General features: G+C 40.4%; 1 protein-coding gene across 2 annotated transcripts in view; it reads left to right on the forward strand.

The window, feature by feature from the left end:
• LOC134012432 (lysyl oxidase homolog 2A-like) overlaps window positions 1–15,666 on the forward strand; it is a 33,905-nt gene that overhangs the window by 16,317 nt on the left and 1,922 nt on the right. The window contains exons 6-13 of one of the 2 annotated variants that reach the window (XM_062452159.1): window positions 1,703–1,886; window positions 4,762–4,913; window positions 5,201–5,368; window positions 9,029–9,194; window positions 9,432–9,672; window positions 10,040–10,155; window positions 10,373–10,509; window positions 15,341–15,467. In XM_062452159.1, coding sequence (XP_062308143.1) covers window positions 1,703–1,886; window positions 4,762–4,913; window positions 5,201–5,368; window positions 9,029–9,194; window positions 9,432–9,672; window positions 10,040–10,155; window positions 10,373–10,509; window positions 15,341–15,467 — 1,291 coding nt within the window. The remainder of the gene's footprint in view (window positions 1–1,702; window positions 1,887–4,761; window positions 4,914–5,200; window positions 5,369–9,028; window positions 9,195–9,431; window positions 9,673–10,039; window positions 10,156–10,372; window positions 10,510–15,340; window positions 15,468–15,666) is intronic. The other variant, XM_062452168.1, reaches the window with a different exon arrangement.

Below are 15,666 nucleotides of genomic sequence, written 5' to 3' on the forward strand. Positions count from 1 at the left end.
TATGTAGTCCAAATATTGACAGATCCTTAGGGGTGGGAAAATAAATAATAATAATAATATATGTGTGAGAGAACAATGGTTGTGCTCGCCGAAGGCGTGAGCACACCCAATAAGGATTAACAGTGTTCAGCTGAATGTTATCAAAAGATGTGTATCATTTGAACTTCTTTAATGCTAGTTTCTTTCATTAATCAAATTTCTAGGCCTATTGCAAAGTGAATACTTCTCACTCTCTCCAAATTAATAGGGTCACAAGACCATCATCTACTCGCCCTCTGTCACTCATCATCTCCAAGACATCCAACAGGTGTTGGATAATTTGGAGACTCCAGGCTTGACCATCAACCTACAGTAATGCAACTTCTGCAAGTCTCGATTAGGGTTTAGGTCATGTTTTTGATACCATGGTATCCATGAAAATCTTGCACAAATAGCAGCTGCCAAGGAGTTTCCTGTGCCCACCTCTGTGAATGTGTTAAAGAAGTCTGGAGAGGTCTGAAGTCCTTCACACCTAAGGGTCTGGCACACCTACACTCATTTGATGCTTTAACCCTCGTGCTGCCTTCGGGTCACATGACCCAAAGGTTCACAACGAACCATCGTTGTGTTTACCCAATTTCACCCAATACAAAAACAAATAAAAATAATTTTCTTTTAACCATTGCAATGTGGGGGGTCTGAGACAGCCCGACAGTTAAAAGAAAATGCTTCACTTTGTTTTTGTATGAGGTAAATTTGTCGCAATACGACAGTGGGTCACAATGACTGATGGGTCAGAATGACCCGAAGATAACACAAGGGTTAAAGAGGTATCTGACCTCCCCTCATGTCTTGGCCCAACATGAGCCTCTGTCAAATAAATCCCAGTCTGTGGGCGGTTTGGAACAGGAACATGTATCTGGTAAGGAGAAAGTCAAGTGTTCAGCCCCCTTAAAAATGACAACTCTACCATGGAGTAGGAGTACCTTGCTGTAGTCTGGACTGGGCACTAATAAAAGTGACTTTTGAGGATGGAAAAGTTTACGTTGTCTCCTCCTTGTTTAGTGAACTGTGTCTACACTGTGGTGCATTAGCAAAAAACACTACAGCATAAACCCAGACACAAATGTGACAGAAATGGGTTAACCAGACATCCATTATATAATATACTCCCTTGCTAGTGATCACCAGACATCAAGTGGGTGATCACCACCTTGCAAAATTCAGGTTTGTCATCCAGGAAACCTTTAGGATTATGGTCCTCCGGCACCACTTGTCACCATTTTTCTGACTCCAAAATCCATGTGGGGAAAATAATAGGTAAAGAATGCTAAGTGAAAATGGTACACTATTTACAGAGTGCATAAACACATCCTTTTGTAAATGTCTTAACCCTCGTGCTGCCTTCGGGTCACATGACCCAAAGGTTCATAACGAACCACTGTTGTGTTTACCCAATTTTACCCAATACAAAAACAAATAAAAATAATTTTCTTTTAACCATTGCAATGTGGGGGGTCTGAGACAGCCCAACAGTTAAAAGAAAATGCTTCACTTTGTTTTTGTAGGAGGTAAATTTGTCGCAATAGGACGGTGGGTTACAATGACTGATGGGTCAGAATGACCCGAAGATAACACAAGGGTTAATATGTCAATAATAATGTCTCTGTAATAAGTTTGCCAACACATGTTAAGTGTTTATCCATTAACCTTGGTTCCACAGCAACCACTGGTGCGTCTGAGAGGAGGAGCCATGATAGGAGAGGGAAGAGTAGAGGTGCTAAAGAATGGCGCATGGGGCACCATCTGTGATGACAACTGGAACACCAGGGCTGCCACTGTGGTTTGTCGGGAGCTTGGATTTGGCAGCGCTAAGGAGGCCCTCTCTGGAGGCAGACTTGGACAAGGTTGGACTCCATTGTGTTTCCCTCAGATCTAGTGTCAGTTTATATTCACTTTATCTGCACTCATCACTTCCCTTCTTGATTACATCGACTTTTATATATAGCCTAGGTTTTGTTCCCTTTACATCTACGGACTAAATAGAATAAATAGGCTAAACTCCGGTATTGCATTGTGCACAGGATTTCTTGTTGTTTTAGCTGGTAAACCGTGAAGGCATCTTTCAGGATTTTTGAGGATTTTGGTCTCAGCAGTTCCTTTCAATGTTGTCTATCTAACTCAAATCCAGCTACCCAACATTCCAAGTATTCCATCCTGATAGGCCTACTTACAGCTCAAAAATAAATATCATTAAATGGTTTAGCCTACCATTAGCAAATAGTTGCAAACTATCAAAGTAATGTGATATGATTTATTTTGCTCATGTGTGAAAATGCATTTTACAATTACAATTATTGTTCCCGCAATATGACATAAGACATGACATGACATAAGAATTGCACTTATCAGTCAACCCACAAACGCCCATGTGAAGCAAATGCACTTAATAGAATTCACTTCCATTTTTGTCAACGTTTTGCACATTATTATAGACTATATATAAACTAGATATATTTTGCTGACATACCTTATTTAGGGTATATAACCTTTGTCTGAATGACAGACTTGTGCAAGGGAACCCTTGTGACATCTGCTGATAGAAAGGCAAATGTCAGCCTTGAAAGGCAAGGGCAAAAATTGGAGAATGTGCAATTAAACCAAAACATGAGCATAATAGCCTTAAATTAGCTTTCCCTTGCCTTTGGCAACGCACAACCTTTATTATCTGAGATATATATAGGCCCTATGTTTATTATTTATTATTAATTTCCCGCCGTAAAACCAGTGTTATTTTTGCACTACATAGACAATTTCGGTGTCAAAATGTTTGTCTTGGTCCCGATTCCGTTACTTCTATCTCCACGAATGTTCAGTTTGATGGTTTAGGCATATTGAAAGTTTTCGTGGCTAAAAGTAAAGATAACGGTAGCTAACTAGCTAGCCGCCTTCAGAAACATCAGGACATCACAACATCACAAACCCGTTCGTGATTACCTATAGTAGAACATCACTTTAGTCGCTGGGAGATGGGCTATCTAATCCACAAAGCGAAAGTCTAGTTTACTCACTACACCAATAATATCCAGGAGGATTGTGTTTTACAGATATGACTATGCTGCATCTAGTCACCATCCTGCATTTCTTTCCTGGGGTGTGTAAAAGTTGTATTTTGATTGATATTGTGACCTCCGTTACAGGTATTGCCGTTAGCTTCAGTCAGTATTTGGTTGAGTACTAGTAGTCTCTTTACAATGTAATATTTCACTCGATACTACACCAAAAACATCCAGGATCATTGCCTTTAGTAGATATGAGCATGCTGCATCTAGTTAACATCTCTGATTTCTTGCATGGGGTGTGTTTAAATAGTATTTTGGACTGAAGAGCTCAGTTGGACAGCACTGTATTGCCGTTCGCCTCAGTCAGGATCTTTCACTGGCCGTCTGATTTACTGTCAATGGTAATGGTATTCGTTTGCTAGATGTGTAAATTCAACCATTTGAAGCTATTGCCACTGAATACTTTTGCCAGACACAGGGATCGAACTGGTGATGCTTGTGATCTACAGAGGCATCCATCTGATGATAACACAATTTGATTCATGCTGAACCAGGGGCGTAGCCACGGGTAGGCCTGGGTAGGCACAGGCCTACCCAATTTGTTCTAAGGCCTACCCAAAAACGAAAATATCTCCAAAATATTATGCACCGGGTGCACATTGCAAAGTAAATAAGTAAAAAAAATATGAAAAGATGCCTATCCATATTTTACTAGGCCTACCCAAAAAGATTATTCTGGCTACGCCCCTGTGCTGAACTAGTGCAACTTTACTTCAAAGCTAAAACTATCATTTGTATCACATGCAGATGGAAAAAGCTTGTTTCAAATGGGGTTCTTTATTAATGAATGAATCAAGTGAATTCTTTAAAATATTACTAGAAGGGAAAAACTAAAGGGGACATTTAAGTCATAGGTTAGGACAATTTCTACACAGGATTGCCCAATTTCTTTGTTTTGATGCAACTGTTTCAACTATGTGAGGCTGCCATATAGCGTATCACCATTCCCTCTTGCACTAGGGGAAATGAGAAGAGAATCCTGTTTCATTCTACACTACACTCTTAGTATTTTGAAGTGTAAATGAGCAGCAACAAATGTATTCTATTTAATCTATCTACATAATAAGTATGCATACACCAAATGTTTGTATGTTGGATACTATCTTAAACAATAGGTTTGCAGGTGATATAGTAAAAAAAGATAACAGCCGCAGCTGCAACCGACGAAAGCACACCTCACAATTTCCCCAGAAATTGTGAGGTGTGCTCTCTAGTTCATTGTAACGTGGTGTTTACTATCAGCATATTACAAATTTATGGAATATTAGAGCGGCTCCATGTGGTGATAATGTGCAGTGGATGTATTTCATTGAGTTATTTATGTGTCACAGACTCTGGATGTTATTTCAGATTAAACTTTGAGACACAAAGCAGGAAGGTAGCAAACAAACATTATTCTGGACTGTTTCGACTTTACAAGGGAAAAAGATGGCCTCAGCCAGGGTTTGGAGCATAGTGTGCAGATGGCACAGCAGTAGGAAATTGTACAACTCTCTTGTAGCAAACCAATGCCTTACAGACTACATATACACAAACTAGCAATCCTTATCCTAATCCATTCAATGTTTATTACTGTATTTTGTATTCTGTACATAATGAAAGAATACTCCATCATGAACCTAATTAGTTGTGCTTGCTACTATGTGTTTCTCATCATCAGGGATGGGCCCAGTCCATATGAATGAGGTGGAGTGCTCTGGGTTTGAGAAGTCTCTTACAGACTGCTTCTTTAACAGAGATGAACTGGGCTGCAGCCATGAGGAAGATGCAGCTGTGAGGTGTAACATTCCTGCCATGGGCTTTCATAATAGAGTGAGTCGGTCACCAAACCATTGAGGCATTTTGTCAATGACTACATTTTTACATTCTCACAAACCTACCTGTTGAATATTATTGTGAATGCACAAAGATGGTCTATGGTGGCCCTGAAAAAAATAAAGGCTGAAGGTCATTGATGTTGTCTGAATGTATGTCATTTTGATACTTATCATTGTATTACTTGACAACTTTTATTGTTGCCAACAGTAAAACCCTTCAATGAAATGCAGCCAGCTCATTCTTTAGTGGTGTCCAATTTGTTTTGTATTTGTTTCAAACAGCTGCGTCTTAGTGGCGGACGGAACGCCTTTGAAGGACGCGTGGAGGTGCTGGCAGACCGGAACAACTCCTTGGTGTGGGGCACTGTGTGCAGTGACAGCTGGGGAACCAGGGAGGCTATGGTCGTTTGCAGACAGCTTGGCCTGGGATTTGCCAGCAATGCTTTTCAGGTAAAGAACAGTTTTATTAATTACATCTAAACAAAATCTGAAACTGAATACATGATATTCACTCTTTTCTACTATTCAAACACTGAATTCAAAATGTCAAATAGGCATTCCATGCCTCTCAAAAGAGGGGAATAATGCAAAAACGTTGTTTTCATGATCTTGTTGACAAATGTTGATGCATTTAAATAACTTTGTAATTACCAGTAACTATAGTACACAGAGGGTGTAATGATGAAAGACACAGACCAGAGTAGCATAGCATTCAGGTGGGGGCTTATTTCAGAATAGGCATGTGACACAGGTAGGGATCAATAACTGGGCAGACAAGGGCAATTAAGAAAACTGCAAAACTAGCAATAGCAGAACTTTGCAGAAGGACCAGAATGAAGGTATAAATGTATCTGAATCAACACAGGTGACTATGGCTGCATCCCAATACCCATACTATTTAGTATGCCAGAATACATAGTAGGGGTGGGTATTGGCAAGGACTTCACTATACGATACGCATCATGATACGATTACATCTCGATACGATACATATTGCGATATAATGCGATATTGCACAGTTTACTGGAAATCTTAAAACAGAGCTGGAAAACCAGTTATTGTGTACGATCTGGGTAGTCTTAATACATCACAATGATAAATAAGAAGACAAATTTAGTTAAAACAATATAATTCAACATTTAGTTTCAAACTTATTTTTTAGCTGCCATAACAAAATGTTGTAAACTTGTACTTTAACAGTGCACACACTGATAATGAAAACATGAAAGTAAAGTGCATAAGCTCAGGTACTCTTTATTGTCACTGAACACAAAGAACTGAAATGCATGAGTAAAACTATGCATACATAGGCCTATTAAGTATTATAAACAAAATCCATAAAACTAAAATAGTCAATATGATGTAAATAAACTGTAAACATAATGTAGTACAACTCAAATGTTATTGGCATGTGTCTGCTATAGTCATGTTTGATGCGTTGTCTTTAACTATATCGGGGTCCTTGCTTTTTAGGTCCCATTCCTCTAATGCGCCTTTCAACAGCTCTGCGATTTGTTACTGCCAGTAGGGGCAGACTTAGCTATGGGCGACATGGGCAGCCGCCCATCTGAATGGTGACATTCGTGCGATCAGTCTCTATCGACAATTTGCAGGTCACCTAAATGATAGCCTATACTGTCACCTTGACGGACTGGGTACCCTGATTCTTGTTTGTGAACTAGGCAGACTACTGACTGGGCTGGAAAGGTCTCCCATTCATAAGCATGAGATGGGGGCGGGGGAAAGTTTAACTCAGGTCTCCCAACTGAAAGCCCGAGGGGGGAGCGGGGGAATCTATCAAATAAAAATGTGGGTTTCATTTTTGACATATAATACAGTATGAGTCTGACGTAATGTTACTATTTTACACTCAAATTAAAGGGGGGGCGCTGGGGGGTGGGTTCGCCCAGGGAGCCACACAAGCTAAGGCTGCCACTGACCGTCAGTGTGGCTCTCATGCATTGCCCTCATCAGTACCCAGTCCTCACTGATGTGGTGCGCCGTAATTGTAACATAAGATTCAGTGGCTCTTGATGTCCAGCCATCGCATGTAAGGGCCACTCTTTCTGCTGAGCCAAGATGTTTTTACTTCTTGCTTCACTTCATACATCTTGGGCACAGCTATCTCAGTAATGTGTTTGCAAGTCTGGTACAACAACAGACTGATACAAACCTGTCTGTGCCAGGTCAAGGCGCGGTTAGATGTTATACATATAGTATGTCCCAATTATATGTATACTGCATGCAAATGTATGTACTATGAAAGGGCAGCTGCAGTATCTACTAAAAGTAAAAAGTAAACAATTCAGGTTGCATGATCTCAGGGTGGGAGGTATGATGGTTACAGCAAGAAGCCAATTAAAGTGGAGAACTGGCTAATAACATTGGCAACTCAAAAAGTGTCTGAATTATTTTTATAGATTTTTATACCCAAGAGCATAACTTATTTGCTACTAGGGATGGGGGATGGTTAATTTTGATCGATATCGATACCATTTTCGAGACTGCTTAACGATCCAAGTCTTTATCGATACCACTATCGATACTTTTCTGGGGTGAGCTTGAGCTAACCACCATCTAAATGAATGAATTTGGCAAATGTTAAACATATAGCAGCACCCACACAACCCACGCCACACTTTATGTAAACAAGATTACTGAACAACATTTATAACAATAACTTAAGTAAAACAGATGTCAAATAGAACAATAAGGGGAATGTGTTGCTCTCAGGAGGAGGCTGGATAAAAGGAGCACATATTGGCACAATGGATCCTGGCTCTGGCTAAAACTACAATTGTCCACTACAGATGTACTATCCACAACCTGGATGAGTAACTAGTATGACTGTGATTGGTTGGTTGACAAAAAGTGACAATGACAAGCCGTCATTGTTCAAGACTTTATGAAAAGTTTAACACGTTTCAACAAAATACACCTGATATCTAAATGACCAGACCAAACCTTCCTGATCTCATCCCTATTTTATTCTGTCTCTGTTATTGTTTAACGAGCTGCTTAAGCAGCCCACAGAGCCATGCTCCCGGTGACTATGTTTTGAATGATCAGCAGCGGGGCGGGGGAGGCTAACTTGACTCACACTGACTATGCTCTTTAAAAAGAAAAATCCGGTTCGCGCACGCATCAAATTTCAGGGGCATATGCGAGTGAAATAGTTGCACTGCAGTCTGTAGCCCTGGCTCTTATTATTGAGGCTTATTATTGTCAACTATGGATACGAAGTTGGGGTGCGCTGACTGCGGTCACCATGCATACCTTGGGTGGAGGAGGAGGATTGTCCGGCAGCTGGAGTTGGCACCGTTGCTTCTCGAAGAGTCAAATGCATTTTACCTTTAGCTGATGCACAACGTTGAGGAGTAGTGTTACCCCTCCTTACAAGAAATTATCTTCGAACATATATTACACGTCGCCAAGCCTTTGACCGCTAGTAGGCTACGTTTAGCCATCGTACCTAGCAACAAAATGAGAAATGAAGCGAAGTGCGTGAGCCAATAAAATTCTTCTTCTTTTAGTTTAACGGCGGTTGGCAGGCCATTCAATTGAATTGAGTAATTTTAGACAATCGATGTATGTTTGTGCACCAGTGATTTGATTTAAATGACATGACTTATCTCTCGAGACATAAGTTACATTATATTAGCCTACCAGAAGTCTCGATAGCGGTATCGATAAGCTCGGACCTTATTGATCTTCGGGTTTTGAGAAATTTGGAACCGGGTCCTTACAGAACCGGGTATCGATCCCCATCCCTATTTGCTACAGGTGTTTGGTATTAATGTAAACGTCTGGTATATGGGTATAGGGTACAGCTCAGTGGTAAAGCATTTGAATGCAGATCAAGGTCCTTGTACATCACTTTTAAACAATGTAAACATTCTTTACGTAGAAAATGGTTATTCCTTTATCATAATGTATCATAACTATTCAGGCCTGGGCTAGGGCTGGGTGAACACATTTGGCAGTTATACAGTAGTAATGTTCTTAGCATTAAGGATCAATCTAGCTTGTTGTAAAATTCCAAAAATGTAAACTTGAAAAATGCAAGTGTTGAGTCTAATACTTGTTGAAATGTGTGTTGTGTCCTGAAAGGAGACGTGGTACTGGTCTGGTGATGTGACAGCAGATGATGTGGTTGTCAGTGGGGTCAGGTGCTCGGGCACTGAGATGACTCTTGATCAGTGTCTCCACCATGGAAAACACCTTCACTGTCCCAGAGGAGGGGGGCGCTACGCAGCCGGGGTCTCCTGCACTCAGAGTAATCATAACATCTTGTCTCTTACAGTTACACATATATTTGCCCATTTAAAAATTACCTGTAGCTGATATAAACATTACATTTATAATATAGACTAAAAACACCATCTTCTTTACGTTAATTAATAAGACTAATTAAAAAACACTTTCTTGTACAAGAAAATTGTAATTGTCTGAGAAGCCATGTTTCTGTTGAATTCAAATGTAAATATAATTTTTGTGTTCTGTTTTCCTCCAGCTGCCCCAGACCTGGTTCTGAATGCCCAGGTGGTAGAACACACCATGTACCTAGAGGACCGGCCCATGTATGTGCTGCAGTGTGCCCACGAGGAGCAGTGTCTGTCCTCCAGCGCTGCCGCAGCCACCCCCTCCTCTTACCGCCGACTCCTCCGCTTCTCCTCTCAGATCCACAACAACGGCCAGTCAGACTTCCGCCCCAGGGCTGGCCGCCACTCCTGGATTTGGCATGAGTGTCACAGGTGTTTTCTATAGGCCCGTGTGTTGCTCTATCCAGATGTAATAATACAATTAATACATTGTAGAAACATTTAGATGATGGTTTAGGGTTCCTAAAAAGCCTCAAACAAATGGAAATTCAGATGATATTCTTCTGTTGGTATTCACTTTATTCACAATAGACATAAAACCATTGTCATTTAAATCACTCTTGAAACCCACATAAATTATATTACACTTTGCATTGCTACCAAAAGACAGTTCATGTCAGGAAGGAAAAGGACAGATCAGTAACTCATAATAATTGTGCTTGATGTAAGGCTAGTCATGGATTAATACCTTCTTATCAAATCCATTTCAATTTCGATGTGTGTCCCCTGTCCTGATCAGGCACTACCATAGTATGGAGGTCTTCACACACTATGATCTGTTCACTCTCAACGGCACCAAGGTGGCAGAGGGACATAAGGCCAGCTTCTGTCTAGAGGATACTCAATGTGATGAAGGTAATAGCCGGCCTTACGGTTCTTTTGTAAAGCATTTGTAAGCTTTTGTATACCTTAATACCAAGCTGTTAATATAGGTAGGTATAGATATGTATAGTGGATTTCTTGTAATATTTTAATTGTAATTTGATTCATTTTACATACATAATGTCAGGATTGTATATGATGTCTGTATGTCTGTATGATGGCTGTAGCCTAACTGTTTTGTAATTGACAGGTATTGAAAAGAGATACGCGTGTGCCAATTTTGGTGAACAGGGCATCAGTATTGGCTGCTGGGATACCTACAGACACGACATTGACTGCCAGTGGATTGATGTCACAGATGTTCATCCAGGAGACTACATCTTTCAGGTTAACTGCCCTGTTCTGCTTTATATTTTAAAAGGGGTGAACTATGACTATTCATCAAAGTAAGGGGGCCAGTCATGTTAGTTCCATTTAAATCTCTTTAATATTGCCAGGAATCTGTGTGTGTGTCTGTTTGCATTTTATGAAAGTGAGTTTCCCACGATTATCTCGAGAACTGGGCACTCTGCAAAATTCATATTTTGCAGGTGTCCTTTTTATAATCCAATGGAGTGCAGAGTTTGTTGTTGTTTGGCTTTCAACATTTCCCAAAAATAATTTGTAGGGCTGTCAAACGATAAAAATATTTAATCGCGATTAATGTCATAGTTAACTCGCGATTAATCGCATTTAATCACACATTTTTATCTATTCTAAATGTCCCTTGATTTCTTTTTGTCCCATTATTTTTTCTCATTTTAATGCTCTTATCAACATGGAAAAGTGGATTGGATTGCTTAGTTAGTGCAAATGTTTGTATTTTTTGTTTTTAAACAACATTGCAACATTGCCTGGCTTTGACGAGGGGGCAGAGAATTCGCATCAGCTGTATGCTTGGCCATCAAGTGGTATTTCAGACTGGACGTGCTGCGATGATAGCTCAGTTCACAACGACAAAACACACAGATCAATTTGGTCTTGTCAATGGAACCATTTGGCAACTTTTTAAAAGTAACCTTTCCATTCAGAATCTTATTGGCATCCATTTCGGCATCTCGCGCTCGCTATCCACTCAAAACGTAACGTTAGCCTACTACCAGAGCCTGTTTAAGGAGAGCCTTGCCACTCCCTATTAAGCCCCATTGTACCGAATTTGGTTGCAGTTCCATCAGAGTTCCACTGGGGGTGATCGCAAGCGAGTGCATGTTGAATGGGAGTCTATGGAGGTAAACGGCTGAATTTGTCTCTTTCGTCTGATTGTCGTTGAGAAATCTCCGATTTTATTGTAGTTTTTACATTTAGTCATTTAGCAGACGCTCTTATCCAGAGCAACTTACAGTAAGTACAGGGACATTCTCCCCGAGGCAAGTAGGGTGAAGTGCCTTGCCCAAGGACACAACATCATTTGGCACGGCCGGGAATCAAACCAACAACCTTCTGATTAATAGCCCGACTCCCTAACCGCTCAGCCATCATGCAGCCTAACCTGTCAGCTGTGTTGTCGATGCCTTGAGAGAAAAAAGGAAGTGACCAGAGCTTGCCGTAAAGCAGTTGCTCTGGTCGTACCATGTGTATGACGTCAATGACATTTTCAAAGGCTTTTTAGAATAGAAAGACGACTTTAAAAAAATCGAACAGCCAGCAGTGTTTTTTTGCCTCCTCTTTCGAATTCAGAATTCAAATTACTAAACAAAAAATTATATCCCGAGAAAAGTGGATTTTGAGGGGTATAGCTCCATAGACCTCCATTCATTCTGCACTCGCTCGTTAGCGCCCTCACATGGAACTGCAACCAGTTCTGAACCCGGAAGTTACCCGAGAGTGGCAGTTCTCCCTAGCCTGGTCCTAACCAGACCCTCGTACATTTCATTTGTACAGAGGGTCTGGGATCGCTCCATTGACAAGCTTTAACTTCCTTGAAGGCGGGTACTCTGTTGAAGTTTAAAACTATTGGATCTGGCAGAGCCACTCTGATCTGCCATAACCAATCGCTAGCGTTCGCCTTAGCCAACTCCTTCAACACTGTAATGGAGCTATAGCTGCCGTAGCTGGAAAATCAAACTTTTCCCTAACCCCCGTGGGGAGGAGGGCCACAACATCATGGCCACCAACAAAACTCAGCAAGGATTGTTCTTGCTCCGGCTTTAACTTCTGGATATTCGGCAGCATTGCCACAACCGCAGAATAGCTTCGCTCGCATCTTTTTCGGCCGCCATTACTGAACTACAACTCAAACTAGTGCACAACATCAACGTCATTCTCAGCCACTCCCTCTGTTCGCTGATTGGACAAAAAAATTGTTTCTGAAAACCAACTAATACACTGAAATCCCAGACCTAGTACAGAAGCAAAATTAAAAATGAGCGGAAGTACGTAGGAGGGCAGAGCCAGGCTAAGTTCTCCCTACATTAGACATTCTCTGCTACTACTCTTTAGCCGGCTCGCAAGCCCAAACAAGTGTGTGCGGTGTGCCTGTTGTTTTGTTTCCGGTCTAGCTAGATCCGGTGTGGTGTTGTAGTTTTTCTAACGTCAGTAGTCGTTGCAACAGCACGTGAAAAAAACGACAAAGTTTGCTAGGCCAAAAAGAACGTTAATCTCACGATAAAAAAATTTACGCTGTTAAAATGGGTTTGCGTTAACGCCGTTAATAACGCGTTTAACTGACAGCACTAATAATTTGATGCCAGTTTCGCGATTGATCTTTTTCAGCCATGTGGAGTTCGCACTATACGCTTCACTAAGCACTTGGACACTAATGTGCACCAGAGGTAGGAAGCTGTATGATAACTTCAGTGAATTTTGTTTTGTTAATGAGCTAATGCAATTAACGAAGGCATTCGCAATTAAATGAAACTAAGCGTTTACACACCAGAGCTCTCTCCGCTCTCGACTCACAGCCATGTTGAGTTGACTGAGCTGCACTAAGCTGGCTCTCGCGAGCCGAAAATATATGAATAGAGATAGTTGGAAACAGGACAATTGAAAGGCCTTTCAATTGGCAATTTCACAAATACGTTTTCTGGGTATCCTATAGCCAAATGTTATTTTGAAGCGAATTGGCTTTTACAACCGATATGGCCAGGTTAGCAGTGCTGACTGCTGGCACAGAATCAGCTGCTTTCAAAGGGTTTCCTTTATGGATGAAATGCTGGCTAGCTAAAAATATAAAATTGATACTTTCAGTAGCCTATAGATCAGTTAATTTGCATGAAATGTGCACAAACTCAACACAAAATCAACTACGACATTATAACCACCAGCTGCATCACAGGCATGGGCACTATTCCTACCACTTTTGCCTCCTTGGTCGGTTTCTTGAGGCATGGATATAGCAATCCACAAATGGGCATACAACAGGAACAATGTATTTGGTCAGTTATTGTGACTTTTTTGAATGCGATACAGAAAATAAAAGACAATTTTACAGCATTGCATAGCACAAAGGAAAAAATACAGACGTTAATGTACAGATGGCAAACACCCCTTAGGCAGAACTGTACATGCAAGCACTGTATGGTGAATTAGGCCTAGAATTATGACAACTGGCTTAACCATTGTGCATGTAATGACTTCTGTTATGAACTAATGTAGCAATTTATAACGTAGGAAACAACAGACAAATAAAGGCTACATAATAATTTGCATGAATGTACCACAGTATTGGCAATTTATTTAAAATATTGAGTAATTGCTTATATGATATTGCTTAAGTGACTGGAATGGATGATGTGGAGGTTGAACAAGTACTTTAGAGATGACAGAGAATTTAAATTGTGATCTGAGAAATATAAGTACCAAAATCAATGAGAAGAACTGTCATCACCAGCTCCATCACGGGAACTGCAATTCCAAAAATCAGTGTGTCACCGACATCATCGCTAGAACTGTGCCCTATTTATAACTACAGGAATCTGTGTGTGTGTGCCACCAATTTGATCACGAGCACTGTGCACCATCTATAGTTCAAGTAATCTGTATTTGTGTGTTGGCTGAAAGTGTTGTACTTACATCTTAATCACCAACTGCATCACAGGTAGGGCTGTCCCCACTCAGTCGACTAGTTGATTTTCTGGTCGATATGCTCTTGGTCGACTAAGATTGTTTTAGTCGAGCTGCCATATGGCAGTGTGAGATCTGATTCCCGCTTGTGTCGTCATTGCTGAATTAACGAAATATTCTATAGAAATTGTAGATTACATTATTTAAGACAAATAAAGCAACTCTAAAAATATATAATTTAAAAGAAAAGGTGTTACTGTTTTCCCTTTCGTTAATCTGCGCTTTGTTTTGTTTTGGTATTTTGCACACGGCATGAGCACAATTGGCTGCCGAACTACAAACTCTGCCATAGCCTACTTTGTCGGTGTTATTAGTCAAAATGGCAAAGAAATCTGTGGTATCGCAGCATTTCATTAAAGTACATTTACAAAGTACCGGGCGACTTGAAAAACGTTGAATGCAAACTCTGCCAACAACGGTTTATTTTTCATAGTTCAACGTCGAATATGATGTAGCCTACCACCAGAAAAACACAAGTTGGCCTAGCCCTACTTCGCTCATGCTAACGCGCTGGGTTAAAAAATGAATATGCCTATTATAAGAATCACATCCAAATCGAATGACATTATCTTCTCCGGCAAGACAACAACATCTTTCTCTGTTGCACCGTTCCCCACTCAGCTTCTACGTAAGTTCGCATGCTGCAAGTTCAGGCAGTGATAAGCGCGCTCTAATGATTTGCATGTTAAACAAACAATATTTTTAATTTGTAGTACATTGTAAGAGATACTAAATACCAACGGCATTCGGTTACAACAGTACTGGTGATACGAGTCTTTTAATAGTAGGCTATTAGTGGCTGAATCTGCAATGTCCAGCAGCCATTGAGTCAGATCGTGAAAATGTTTGTACGTTTTTTTTTGTGTGAAAAAAAAGCATTTCAAATTTCGATTAGTCGATTTTCAGTCGTTTTAGCTGAGTCTTGGTCGACCAAAGAAAATCTTAGTCGGGGACAGCCCTAATCACAGGTATTGTGCACTAGTTATGTATAATTTAACTAAATTCTAAAACTATAAGGCAGTAAACATAGCATTATTGGTGGTCCTGGTACTATGATTTACCCAGTTGACATATTGTCAACATTGCATTTAGTGTACTTTCTGTTTTTCTCTTACAGGTTGTGATCAATCCCAACTATGAGGTTGCAGAATCAGATTACACCAACAACATAATGAAGTGCAAATGTCGTTATGATGGGCATCGTATATGGACATACAACTGTCATATAGGTGACTTAAATTATGGTCTGACATTTAATAGTTTGTTGTATTTTTTTACCCAGGCAAATAGGTAAACATTCATGTAAAAGTTACAATTTGTAAACTCTAAACCTGATGTGAAAAGGTAACCAGTTTTACAGAACATCCTGTCCACCTGTACAAATATTTTGAGACTCAGTGTCTTGTACTGCATGTATCAGAGATTGAGGGGATGAAGAACCCA

The sequence above is a fragment of the Osmerus eperlanus genome, chromosome 1, assembly GCF_963692335.1.
Source record: "Osmerus eperlanus chromosome 1, fOsmEpe2.1, whole genome shotgun sequence".
Taxonomy (NCBI): Eukaryota; Metazoa; Chordata; class Actinopteri; order Osmeriformes; family Osmeridae; genus Osmerus; species Osmerus eperlanus.